The sequence below is a fragment of the Pseudopodoces humilis genome, chromosome 3 (genome assembly GCF_049639895.1).
Source record: "Pseudopodoces humilis isolate 2021_Gansu_Grassland_sample_001 chromosome 3, ASM4963989v1, whole genome shotgun sequence".
Lineage (NCBI taxonomy): Eukaryota > Metazoa > Chordata > Aves > Passeriformes > Paridae > Pseudopodoces > Pseudopodoces humilis.
The window spans coordinates 43,251,482-43,264,861 of NC_142202.1; the positions used below are offsets into that span (position 1 = coordinate 43,251,482).

General features: G+C 39.9%; 1 protein-coding gene across 6 annotated transcripts in view; it reads left to right on the forward strand.

Annotated features, from left to right (window-relative positions):
• Nucleotides 1-13,380, forward strand: part of DISC1 (DISC1 scaffold protein) — a 193,052-nt gene that overhangs the window by 15,244 nt on the left and 164,428 nt on the right. For 5 of the 6 annotated variants that reach the window (XM_088052570.1, XM_088052568.1, XM_088052573.1 and 2 more), the window contains exons 2-3: nucleotides 3,490-4,475; nucleotides 7,948-8,017. In XM_088052570.1, coding sequence (XP_087908696.1) covers nucleotides 3,507-4,475; nucleotides 7,948-8,017 — 1,039 coding nt within the window. In that variant the 5' untranslated portion in view covers nucleotides 3,490-3,506. The remainder of the gene's footprint in view (nucleotides 1-3,489; nucleotides 4,476-7,947; nucleotides 8,018-13,380) is intronic. The other variant, XM_088052574.1, reaches the window with a different exon arrangement.

Sequence of the window (13,380 nt, forward strand, 5' to 3'; positions counted from 1 at the left end):
ACTCACAAGCATTCTGCATCACATGCTTAAAGCAGGAGTGAGGAGGTGATCACTTCAGAGTTTCTGTACTGATCTGTAAAATTCTATTGGAATAGCAAACATACAAAGTATTTGCACCTTTTCATCCACAGATGCTATTAGAACATTTGGTCAGAAAACCTGAACTGCCACTTTTGTGGCTGAAAACAAAGACTGATGATCTAAAATAAATTAGATGTCTGTTTTGCTGTCCTTTAGTGTCAGGCTGGGTACGAGAGAATGTGCTTTTTCCATCAGTGTGAAATGCTCTTAGGCTTCACCTCTCCCTCTTTCATCTCACTGGTGCAGCTAAGATGTGAACAGCATTGTTTTACAGCAATAGACTATTTTATTTTTCCCTCTGCTTTGAATCTCAGCTGACATTTTACATGAAATGTTGATCATCAATGATCATCATCATACTATGTTGAAAGAGCTGTTAAGAATATTTCTGAGCTTTCATAATTAAATTTGAAGTAATTTGTATGTATTTGCCATTAAATATGCTACATTATCTTCTAAGATTGTAAAATATATATTTTAAAAATTTGATTTTTAATATTACAATTGAAAGGCTCTTCCATTTGTGGCTTTTCTCTCTTTCTAAATGTGCCTCATACAATGCATGACACACTGTAGCGTAGGGTCTTAAAATTGCCTTAGGTTGTTTTTATTCTGATAATTTTGTAGTTAATTGCCAGCAATTATTTGATGTTCTTCAAACTGAGGTAAGATGAGAAAAATTTAAGGCCTGGTTTTTTGTTTTTTTTAACAAGCCAGCTGAATCGGTTCAGTGTAATTTCTCTGACATGCAGACAAGGCAACCTATGGTTGGAAGGCTGTGCAGAGAAGGTTTATGTAGCTGTAGTTCAGATATGTAATAATAAACAGCTGAAATTATTCTAATGTTGGTAACGGGGATGTGGCACAAAGGTAAACAGTGCCCAAACAGTACACCCAAGGCAATAGTAACTTCCTGGCTGGGTTTTGTGATGGCTGAGGGCACTGTGAGTGCTCTCTAGCTGGACCTGGAGACCAGGCTTCCCCTTATCCTTTAGGGAAGGTGTGTCTGTGTTCATGTTGGTCCCAGCTCTGTCCACCCTGCCTTGCTCTCAGGGGCAGGCACATTGGGACAAAGGACCTGCAGGTGTCTCCCCTCTGGATGGCTCATGGCTTGGCCCAACTCTAATTCCGAGTATAACTTGGGCAGTGCTCTGTTCTGGTAGCCAAGTGAGCGGTGTGTGCTGCTGGATGGGCTCACCAGGAGGTAGACCTGGAGTCTACAGAGGAACTGAATGCCAAACTTGTCTAGAGGGCTACCTGTGAACCTTGTGAGGAGCGCGGAGATGCATGGGCTCCTTCAGGACACTGGAATTGTACAGAGCCCCTTTGGCTTCAATAATTTTTAGGATTGCATCCAGTTCACTTGGTATGAATATCAAATGCTTTGGCCAATTTAAACCTTATTTACATTAGCTTAGTTTAAATTTGGTGTTTAAAGAGCTGTAATTATCTGTCTACTTTAGAAATTCATAGTGATTTAGTGAGATCAATTTTAAACTGATTTTAATTAAACCAGAGAACCTTTTGTGTTTTAACAGATGAGCCCTGTGACAGGCCTTTTTAAAGGGCCATGGAGTATATGCATCCTTAGAATGACTCTTTTATGCATGCCTGATTTCTTCTGCTGAAGTAAAATTTAGGCTATTTTTTTTTATATAAACAAAAAGAATTAAATTTTAAAGGACGTTCAGTTCTTGTTTTCTTGCTCTGAGAGTGATTCCTGTTTGTTAAGACTTCTGTTAAATTACTCCCAGTACAGCATTTCACTGTCTTCTTATAGTAGACAGGCTGATGGACTCCGTGACCTTTTTTACTTCTGATTTCTGTGATGCTTTTTTTTCCTCAAACAAAAGAAAATGTAGGAGACTGCTGGGATATTCTAATTTATGGTGATAGGAAGCAGAATACAGAAACTTAACTGCAGTCCCATGGTGAGATGTGCCACTATTCTAGTATATGGAAAATGTATAAATTGCTTTTGTTGAAGGTTATTTGGAGAGAATATAATGAATGTTGGGAAAATTCTCCTGGGAAGTTTCAGTTCTAATGCTTAAATTCTTGTATAGGACGTTGTCATAGTGAGGTGTGTATGGGGCCTGTGTAAGGAGCTGCTGAGGAGTTTAGATTATGTGCATATCAGTGTAAAAACTGACAAAGGGTTGAGAATAGTGAGGAATGTTAAATGTAAAGAAAAAACTCTGAAACTTGTGTTTTTGTAAGAGCTCTGTGTGGGTGATATGAATATTTCTAACATCCAGTTGATTCTGTTTCTGTGAGTAGAGGGCAGCTAATAGAGGGCATAATTCAGCTAGGCATCAGATCCACTTGAAGGCTCATTCTGGCAAATAGGTCCAGTCAATATCTTTTTGTGTTACCAAATGGATGACAGTGCAGAGCTTGTATTCCCATTGATTCCCATTGTGCAGGACAGACAAATGGAATACCTTTTAACTAGCAGTAAATCCATGAGAGAATGAAAGTAGTCATCATGTAATCTTTTGCCGATAATGCACATATAAAAATATACAGAAAACACAGACATTAAATTCTGATGTCCCACTTTTAATGTTTACTGTGGTATTTTTATCTTGTTTGTGTGGGGTTTTTTGTTTTCCTGTTTTCCTGTTTTCTGCAAACGGCAAATTTATATTTTCATCCGTGTGAGGAAACCAAGTTACTGAGCAGAGGCTGCTTCTTAATGACATTAATACTTCAATAATTCTACGAATTAATAGTTTTCTAGGATTGGTGGTTCTTCATGCAGAGCTTTTCCTTTAACTTGACATTTTGGACAATAGGTAGTATCATAAATCTAAGTGACAACGTGTACAATATCTCATTAGATCCACATCTGCAACCACAGGGTGTTACAGTTGCGTCTGTTATGGCAGCAGAGTCTGAACCACTTGCTACTCATAGTGTTGAAACATGGATATGAACACAAGAAACTGAACACTCAGCAACAGCAGGTTATGAACAAAATTGCTTTGTGATCACGGCTCTCACATTTTGGATGCAGATTCACTCCTATCTTAGATGTGCTTGTAAGTCTGAAATCATTTTGGATCGGAGAAACTTAAACCAAGTTTCTGCTTCAGCGTGCTGTTAAGCAAGTTGAGAATGGAAAAGCAGAGTGATCCTGTGAATAGGGAAGATGATGTGATACCCAGGTTTATGTCCTGATGGAGGAGCTTGTTAGTGAGTTCACTTAAAAACAGGTGCAAACTCTTTAGAAGGTGAACGAATACATGCTGTGTTCTCTGTCTGCAGTATGGTCAGTGTCTGTGTTTTGTTGAGATGGAAAACGATATGCTGCTTGAAATTTCAGAAACAACTATTTTCAGATGCTACAGTATGTTAAGCCTGGAAAACTGCAGAAACACTTACTGACTTTTTCTCCCCTTCCAGATGATCACCAGCAATTAATGCCTGCAGGCTCGCTGCGAAAAAAGAAGCTGGCAAAAAGACCTGGATACATGAGGCCAGAAGCTCAGCGACAGATCGAGTTTCAGTCCCTGGGTGTCTGCACAGGGACCAGCCCAGCAGAGCTCCAGCATGGCCGGCAGCACTGTGGAGGCTCTGAGAACTGTGTTCTGCACAGACAGTGCCAAAATGACTTGGAATTCCTGTGCTGTAATGCAGTGAGTAGTGCTGTAGTTCCTGCTAATGGGGTAACAACCTTGTCCGCTGCTGGAAATACTCCAGGATGCTGTGAAAATCTTTCACGCTGCAATAGTCCACGCCCGGAGAGCACAGGGATAGGGGTTTGCTCTGCTGCAACAACAAGCAAAGGAGATGCTTCTGCTGTATGCTGTACATGGCAGAAAAGCTGCAGCACCAAATTGAGCAAGCCCCCAAACATGTGTGCTTTGGATCAGACAGAAGTGAGTAACAGCCGTGACTATCAAAACAGAGATGGTATTTCTCCTTCTGCTGGTGCACATGATAGCTTTAGTTCAAGTTTCAGCTTCATACAGCTCTCCCTGAACTTGGCCTCTGGAGTAATTGATGTTGAGGGCAAATCTGTTGAAGAAGCTGAGATCATTTTGCAACCCAAAACCCCAGGCAGTCTGCAGAAGCCAGAAGAGATGGCACAAACTCATGAGCACTTGGGAGATTTGTGTTGCTTCTTCAGGTCCAGTGAAGATTTGCAGCGTGAACGTGAGAGCCCAGTAAATGATAAATTACAGGACTGTGAGACTGTCTCTCTCTCGGATATAGATGCAACATTTTCATATTCTACAGATTCCTCAGATGCAGCATCTGCTGGTTCTTCTGTCACCTCAGGCTATGAAAGTAGCTTTACTGTCAGTGACCATAACTGGGATACTTTGATGAGAAAATATGAACCAGTGCTACAGGATTGCTTGCTTAGCAACCGCAGTACGTTAAAGGTCAGTAATCTCACATTGTTTCTGATACCTCTTCCTCAAAACATTTTTATTTATAGTGCCAAAATCAAAGTTTATGTAGGAGTTCAGATGCTCCTGGCTTTTGTGGCCTTTGTTCAGAGTTCTACAGTAGAGCTCTGCACGATAAAAATGAGATAACAGGTTTTGTTTGGTTCTTTAAAAATAGGTGATATTGTTGTAGAACCCTATTCTATATTCTACTGAAGCTTTAATCCTCTCATTTCAAACATCACACATCAGTTTCTGACTTCCGTAAGTACCATTTCTTTTCACAGGTGGCTGTTTTGTCTGCAGTTTGGGTTATATGTAGTATAAAATTAGGGGGTGATAAGAACTCTTTTCTTGAAGTATCATGATTTAACAACACTGAAGTTTTTAATTGGTAACGTTTAAGTTGAGCCAAAGGTTTCTAAGAATTAGACAACTTTGTGGAAGTAGTGTGCAATCTAATAGGTGCTCTCCCCACATGAAGAAAAATGTGGGTCAAGTCCCTCTCTATCTCCAGCTGGGAACTGAACCTTTTTTTCTTTTCCCCTTCCACCCCGGAGAAGCAGTGGGCTGGTGGGTCAGGAGTCTTTTTGCATATATGTATATTCCCACATTTATACTTACAGTGTATACAGCGTCATTCACTGTGGTCTTTATAGGAGATGGGTGGGGAAACTTCAAGAAGGATCTGCTGTGTTATATTTTTATGATGATAGGTTGGGCATTCTGAGCTTACCTGATCAAAGGAGCCAAGTATTGACTTTATTGTGCACAGGAAACAATAATCCAGAGAATAATATGGACACAGTGGATTGCAATAACTTGTCTAAGGCCCACTGAGTGGGTAGTGAGTGTTTTATTTGGGTTTATTTTTGAGCGTTGTTTTTGTTTGTTTGTTTGGGTTTTTTGTGTGTGTGTTGGGTTTTTTGTTTGTTTAATTTTATTTTAATTGTCTCACTTGTGCTCAAGTTTCTTAGTTGCCTTTTGGAAACTCAGATCTTTGTAACTTCTCAGCTGAGACACATACCTGGTGAGATGTGCTGTATTGTCTTTAGGCTTAATGAAACAATCTGCTCTGGGGCGACTTTGCACAAACCTTCTGTCTGGGTAAGATAGAAGGCTGAGAAACATTTATTCTTTCTTTGCTTTCCGTGACATCTGACCTGGGCTTACAGTGCTCTGTAGTACTTTCTCTTCATAGATAATGTTTGTAGAACTCAAACTAGGTTCTCTTATGACACACATTGACATGGAGCAGTTTCTGTGGTTTCATGCCTGGAATTGCCATTTGCCTATAGTCTGAGATGGTTTGGGAAATTAATTTGCTGCAAATTTGGGAATATGTAATACAATCAAAATAGGAAATTATTTTTCTTTCTTTTCAGTATTGCTTATTTGATAGGCACGAAAGAAACATTGCTATCTTTAATTTCTGTATTCATTAATTCATTGAATGGAGAATTGGGGATTTGTGCCCTCAGATGTCTTTGCCCTTGGTTAGCCAGTTGTGTATGTTTAATTTGAAACACCTTCCTATTGTAATGATAATGAGCAAGTCCCAAAGTTTTCAAAAAGGAACAAAGGCAACGGTAGTCAAGAAAAGGAGACAATACCAAAGTTGTTAAAATTATGCTTTTTCTGTACATAAAAAGTGATCTTCCTCTGGTACACATCTAGGACATGCCATGCTGTAGCAGAAGCAGGTCTTTGATTAGTTGAGCTCTGAATGTCTCCCCAGCCTGTGAACAGAAAGCACTTTACAGTGGCAGCATCAGTCAGTTTGCCGTGGGCGTGCCTGGGCTGTGGTACCCAAGCAGACTTTAAATGACCTGCCACTGTAGTGCATGATGGAATAAACACTGCCAGCAGCAGCAAAGCTGTACTCTCAGTATAGATGGTTGTTGTACATCATGTATATGAAAAAAGTGTCACTGGAATCATTACTATTGCAGGCTTCTTTAAAACACTAAAAAGTCAGGCATAAAACACAGAAAATAATTTAAGGTGACGATTCAGAGCTCCTCCCTTCAGTACCATTCATATTCCTCACTAGCCTCAGAGAAAAAAGATTGGAATTCCAGGAAGTGAAAACCAAAATAAAGTAAAACACAGAAGAAATGGGAATGTATGCAATGTTTTTTATTTGTTTTTCTTCTGGAGCATCCTGTAGCCTATTATTAATCAAACATTTTTGGATGCTTTCCTGGCTTTATTTTTACAGTTCTTTTCTTACTAGTCCACTTTCACATACCATATTCAGAGGGAAATCCTGAATTTAAAGATTTGTGAGTTGATGTGTAGTCTTGATAACTGAGTGCTTCTATTAAGCTGTTGACTGGCTGTACCTATTTTTCTGCATGCAACTTAGAGTTTACATATGAGGATTAAATATGAAAGAGCTTCGGGAAGAAGGGAAATATTTTTAAGTGCAGGATTTCTAAAGTGTGGATTTTAGTCCTCTCCCAAGCACTTTCAGGCTTTGGGCTTTGAGAATATACAGTGCTTCTTTCTTCAGGCTCACCATTTTCAGGTCTGATAGTGGCTTATTTGGTACAGGTCACGCATAAATTTAATAAGAAATACATTTCAGTCTTGTATCTGTAGCCATGTTAGGCTGTGGCTGTCATGGCAGTAAGGAGAGGACTAAACCTACCTTCTAACCAATTTCTTTTAACAGCAAAAACTTGTAATGGCCTTAGAAATTTTTGGTAAATTTAAAACTTTGGTCCAGACTCTTGATGTTAACAAAGAGAAGTGTTAACTTTTGAAACAAAACTTTATGATGGTAAGTTTCTTTTGAAATGTGAGAGTACTCTGTATGTGGTTGGGGTATTCTTGGTGTTCTGCTTTTTTTCCTCATCTAGCATTTGCATTGTGAAAATGCAAATATCAACATTATGAAGATAAGCCTAAATTGTATTTTAATGAAACTTTTTTGGTTGCATATGAGCACTTTTTTCTGACCCATAACATGAGTAAATATGTTCCAAAATACTCATACTGCATTTCTGTTTACAGAATAAAATGTGGTTTGCATATGGAAATTTTATATTTGTTCTCTGCAAAACTCAGGTAAAAAATTGTCAGAATGAGCTTGGGAACATGCTGTTGAGTACAATGTGATCAGAAGTAGATTTCATGCTGACAGAATCCTCTAGTAATTGTACTTTCATTTATTCAAAGGGTGAAAAATATCCTGCAATCGCACGATCTCCTTTGCTTTTCAAGAAATATCGTTTGTTATTCTCTGTGTGTGTTTGGACTAAAGCCATGCTTGGCTCAGGTAGCTGCAGTTCAGCTGACTTCCAAATAGGTCTGTCTACTTAACAAATACTGGGCTTAACTATTAAAATTTGACCACTGTAGTGATGTAGTAATCCATTAAATTTATATTGCCTAGAAGTTAATAGTCTATTTATTTTTAAATGCAGCTTCTTCATAACTAACTTTTTTTTTCTTTACATAGTTAAAATCCTTGATCTTACGTCTTCAGAGGCTTCAGGAAAAAGCAATAGAGGAAGATGACTATGATAGAGGTGAGAATTGCTCCTCCCTACTCCCCACTGGATCATGCTGCCTTTTTTTTTTTTCTTTCCTTCTTCCTCTATTAGTTTTATGTCCCCTACATAGCAGTGAGTAGGTGTGGAAAACTAATTCAATGACCTATATTGTTTATTCTGTCATGTGGTAGGAAACAAATTAAAGCAGGTCAGCAGCAGGTAGCAACAGTTTTTGTTTTCTTGAGCCACATCACCATGTGGGAAGGTTGAAATCCAAATACCCACCATCTGGATCAGCTGTTTTGAAGCAGCATGACTGAAAAAAAAATGCAGAAATGAGTGGAATCCTCAAAAGGAGAAAGGACAGGCACTGGCTGCTGACAGAGTGAGATTTGTTGCTTGCCACATTTAGTCATGACACTACAACAGGGCTCACAGAAATAAGGTCAGCAGCTATTACAGAAGTGAATGATACTGTCCTGTGGGATTGATTAAGTTGATGTCCACTGAGTTCAATCAAAATCAGCTAGAGAAGATGGTGGTGATACAGCTGCTGGCAAATATCTATCTTTCAATTATGCTTTTTCTTTCCAATGCCTTGACACTTCTGATAAATTTTGTATGTGTGCACATTAATAATTAGAGCATCTATTAATGCATGTTGGGTTTCTTATTGTTTCCTTTTGTGGTAGTCTGTGTTCAGGTACTCATATTTTGATAATCTTGAGGTTCTAAGGTAAATTCATCCCACTAGGTCTATCTTCAGTTGGAAGGGTCTGCAAATATTTCACTGAAATCTATATGGTTACTTCAGAGAATAAGTGTGGAAGAAGACAGCTCCTTTCCTCTCACTTTTATACTCTTGGCTTTTAGGAATTGGGCAGTGGTCAGACTTGTGGTTTGCCCCTCCAAACTAATGCTTTGCAGTTTTACTATGACTCTGTTTTCCTGCCCCCAAACATGTCCCCAAGATGAAAATATAATGTCTAGGGGGTAGGGTGTAGCACTTCTGCAAGAGTGATTCTGTTGGCCTCTTAAAAGCCTGCCTGTGTATAGGAGAAGAGTCTGCTGCTGTCACAAGTCATACTTTTAGTGTGTCATCTCCTGACAGGGTAAACCTTTAGGTGTGTTAAAATCTGAGGCTGTAGTAGATATTTATGTGTTTAATCTCTGTCAAATAGACATTATTAATGTGTGTGCTTTACATGTGTAACACTCATAACTCTTCTTTTTTAAGTGCCTGTGGGTTGAGCTCACAGTTGGAGACTTCCCAACAGCTGTGTACTCAGTGTGCATGGTTACCACAGATTCCCACTGGGATCCTCTAGGCAGTCAGCCAGTCTGACAGCAGTATTTCAGTGTATCAGGTGTGACATCTCCATGTGATGCCATATAGTTGTTGACCACAGGGAAAAGCCATGAGTTGTGCTGATTCTCACACAGAAAGCTTTGTGTGGTTTTCCTGGGCACTAGTCTTGAATCCTTAAAACGGGACCAGTTGTCTCTTGATGATCACTTCCTTCTTTCACCCTTTTCAGTTCCACCCTAGTTATCAAGCAGGGGTTAGCACAGAGGGTGGTTTGCAGAATCTTGCATTAATTCCCCTCAGGTGAGTGGTCTGGCTGAAACATTATTTCTCCAGATGTTGTGGGCAGAGAGAGAAAAAGTGATAAGGAGAATTCACAGGTGGGATTGTTGTTTTCTGTGCTAAGCCTGACATAAACAGGCAGAAAACATTGGTCCTGGTATGGGACTGGATGCCGAGGTGCTTGAGAGAATGACTTGAGTTCTTCCATCCCTTTGAAAACTAGAAGTCTGCCTTGGCACTGTTGTTCTCAGAAAATGACATGCTTCATGCATGCATGCATGCAACCAGGGCTGAATTTTATAAATTCCTAGCTTTTGAGTCCTTGACCTGTTTCCTGTCATGCTGGTCTTTGTTCCACTTCTGATACAACTATCAACTGAGGTTTTTTTTTTTGTGACTGCTTTTCATTATTTTCATGGCAGCTAAACTGGCTCCCTAAGTTTTCCTTTGGTGAAACACAGGCAGTGTATCTTCAAGATAAGACGTGCATGGAGAAGGTGCAGAGCTGCAAGGAGAATCAGAACTGTGACCTTCCTTCTTCATCTTGCAGTGGCAAAGCTTTCCACCTTTGCCTTTAGAGCTATGTTGCTGCTTCTGGTGGAGAACAAAGTCTTCTGTGGCGTGAAGTTTGAGAGCTTGTTAAAGAGCTTGCAGATAGGCCCAGTAGCAATTTCTGTTAGAATGAAATCTGTAATTAGCCTTCTTTGAAGGGATCTTATTGCCAAATATTGCTAGCAGAGAATGGAATTGCTAAATGTGCCGTGATGTGGGGTGTAAATGGCCGTGTATTATCAGGGAATGGGAGCAATGAACATGGTGCATGGGGAGGGCTGAGGGCATTTTAACTGTAATGCTAGAGAGAAAATTACTGATCCTGTAATTTGGGGAATGAATCTGAGTACAGAGTGAGTCCTCTGTTAAGAGCAGAACTGTTTTGAATCAGAGATGATGGTAGTACTGTGTGTGGTGACAACGCAGGTCTTGCTCATTTGGTAGCACTGCAGAGCAAGGGTAGACCTAATGTGATGAGAATAGCTGTGAAATGCCCTGGACTTGGAAGAGGTGAGTAGAGGGGAGGGAGAGAAGGTGGAGGAGGGGTATGTGTGGCTAAATTCCCAAGGGGAAAATTAAATTGCCAATAAGTACATTATCATGTGTAGCTGCTGCTTTGGTGATAGTCTACTCTCCAGCTTCAACAATAGTCAAGAAACAAAAAGAGATTTCCTGACTCCAGCTCTTTAAGAATCATCTAGTCTTGAGCAAAGGCCTTTTGGTGGGAGGGAGAGGTGTTAGCACTTAAAACTCCTCTAAGTGCTCAGAACTGCTTTCTGCTGTCTGACACTGGAAACTTCACAACTTTAAGCAAAGACAAGCATCACAAGTTTGACATTGTTTCTTTCCTGCTCTACAGAGCTTTTTGAAAGCTCCTGTAGTTTAAGAAAGTCACTGAAACTGAATTATAAGTAAAGTAGTGCCCCTACAGAGAGGGAAAAAGGGCGCACCGGGTATTTAGTTGCGGCAACAAGACTAGGAAATGACGCAGAAATAAAGGCAAGCTTGTCGCCCCTACAAAGCCATGGACAAATACCTTGTTGCAAACAGCTCAGAAACAAGGATATAATTGTTCTTTCACCTTGCAGAAACACAGGACAAATGCATGCTGCTTGAGCTGCTAGAGAACATGGTGTCTTCCAGGTTAATGTTAATGCATTAGCATTTATTGAATGAGGGAAGATTTTTGTCAAGGCAACCATAACCCTCCATTGTTGTTTAAGAGACAAGGGAATGCCTGTTTAAGTCTTCAGCTTGTTTCTTCCTAGTTTTTCCTTTCTTTAGTTGAATCTTTGTCTTCCTCCTCCCCTTGAGTGACGAACAGCAGAAATGACTCTTGCTATTGCTTGGTTATTTGTGCTGTGCCTTCTGAAAGACCTGCCTTGGGGTCAACACCTTAGGGTGTTGGTGTAGAGGAGCTTCAGTCAGGCATTCAGATAACTACATTTTTTTCTACACTTTCTGGCAGTGCTGTGTGTGTGGGGTGGGGAATGTGTTACGACAGCGTTGGGGGTTGCTCGGGGTGGAGGGCACCCCCATGTCCCTCATTGGTGCTCTTTTTCTAGAGGTCACAGTGCTGTGAAACCTGCAGGGTGTTCTCTCTTCATGCTGTAGCTGTCATGGGTTGTTTCAAATGCAGATGTTCCTTGGTTGTGAAATGGTTATGTGAAATGCATATTCAAATATCCTCAATCCCAGTATAATTTTAAAGAGGAACCCTTGGGATATTATGTGTTTTATTGTTCTTGCTGTTTCTAGGTGCTAAAATATCAGGAAATAAATGTATTTTTTTTTTGTGTATTTACTTGTGGTCTCCTCTTGATGGCCACATTACTGTATATTTTCAAAGCAGGTACTGTACCATGGGAATATAAGCATTTTGCCTTGCATAGCATATAGGAAAAATTGGTGTGTTCTCCAAGGATCACTTGGAATGTTGTCATGGCTCATTATTCATGATGGAGCTTGACAGCTCCAAGGTTAAATACACTGCTGAATACAGGAGGAAAAAAAAAAAAAAAGACTGTATTTTGTGTCTGTGGGAGTTGTGCTTGCAGTGGGAGCAAGTGCATTTTGTTCAAATGCACTTTGAACAATCTATTGCCCAAACATTTGAAAATATTTTTCCTGTTCTTTGCTACTTGAGCTCCTCAACCTTGCCTGGTACAAGAGGCAAGTGGATTGGTAACTGTCATGACCAAGTCTTGCTGCTGAACTCCACTACTGGCTCACATGCCATCTTGTTACTGAGCAAAAAATTGCTGCAGAACTACTGATTCTTTTAAATTATGATAATCATTTTTTAAAGAATTTTTTTTCTTTGCACATGCATTGCTTGCAACTGGTAGGGAATGCTAATTCCCCCATGCAATTCAGAGTCAGCTTTCTTCAGTGAAGGTCATTGAGCAGATCAGAGCAACTCCTCATCAGTCCAACATGACAGAAAGAACACAGAAATGTTTATGCCTGTGGTGGCAAAATCTATCCTATCTCAGCAATAAGGATTTGTGCTGTAGGTACATTTAACGTCACATAAGCCTAAGTTATTTTAGGTGAGTTCTCAAAGGATGAGCTATGTGGATTGGTGAACTGCCATGGACTTGTGCACCGTGTGCTCTGCAGAAAAAGTGTTCACATGTTTTCTCTTTATATTTTTCTCTTTTCTTGTGTTCTTTAAGACATCTTAATACCAATTGTCCTTTCCGTATCTCAGGATTTGCAGGGCATCAAGGGCAGAACCCTATGGTGCTTGTAGGAGCTTCAGTCTCATTTTGCACATTTTCCCTTAGTCACAAGAATAGGAAGGGAAAGGAAAGACTTGGTAGCTGTTGGTCTCCTGTAGCTTTTCGCTACCAGAGGTGCTGTTGGTCACTTGAATGAGCTATTTGTTTTAAGGCAACTGCAGAAGAGAGTAAATGAGGGAGAATCATGTTCAGTAATGCTTGGGTTGAAAATGCTAAGTGGCACTCAGAGGAAGGCCTTTGCCACTTCTTACAGTGCTACTTGCAAATACTGAATTTTGCAAAAACTCTGAATACCTAGCCAGATGTGCATCTGTTTGGTCTTTACAAGTTTCTTTTTGCAGTTTAAACTGGAGCAGTATTTTTCCCAATTTGAAGTACTATTTCCAGTCATAGCTCTTAAACGTTTGTACTAATTTGATATTCAAGCAGGTGGGTGGTGTGTTGTTCTTTTTGTTGTCTGTTTGTTTGTTTTTTAATTTCTTTTCTCTTGGAAGAGCTGTTTGTAGATGAGGGTT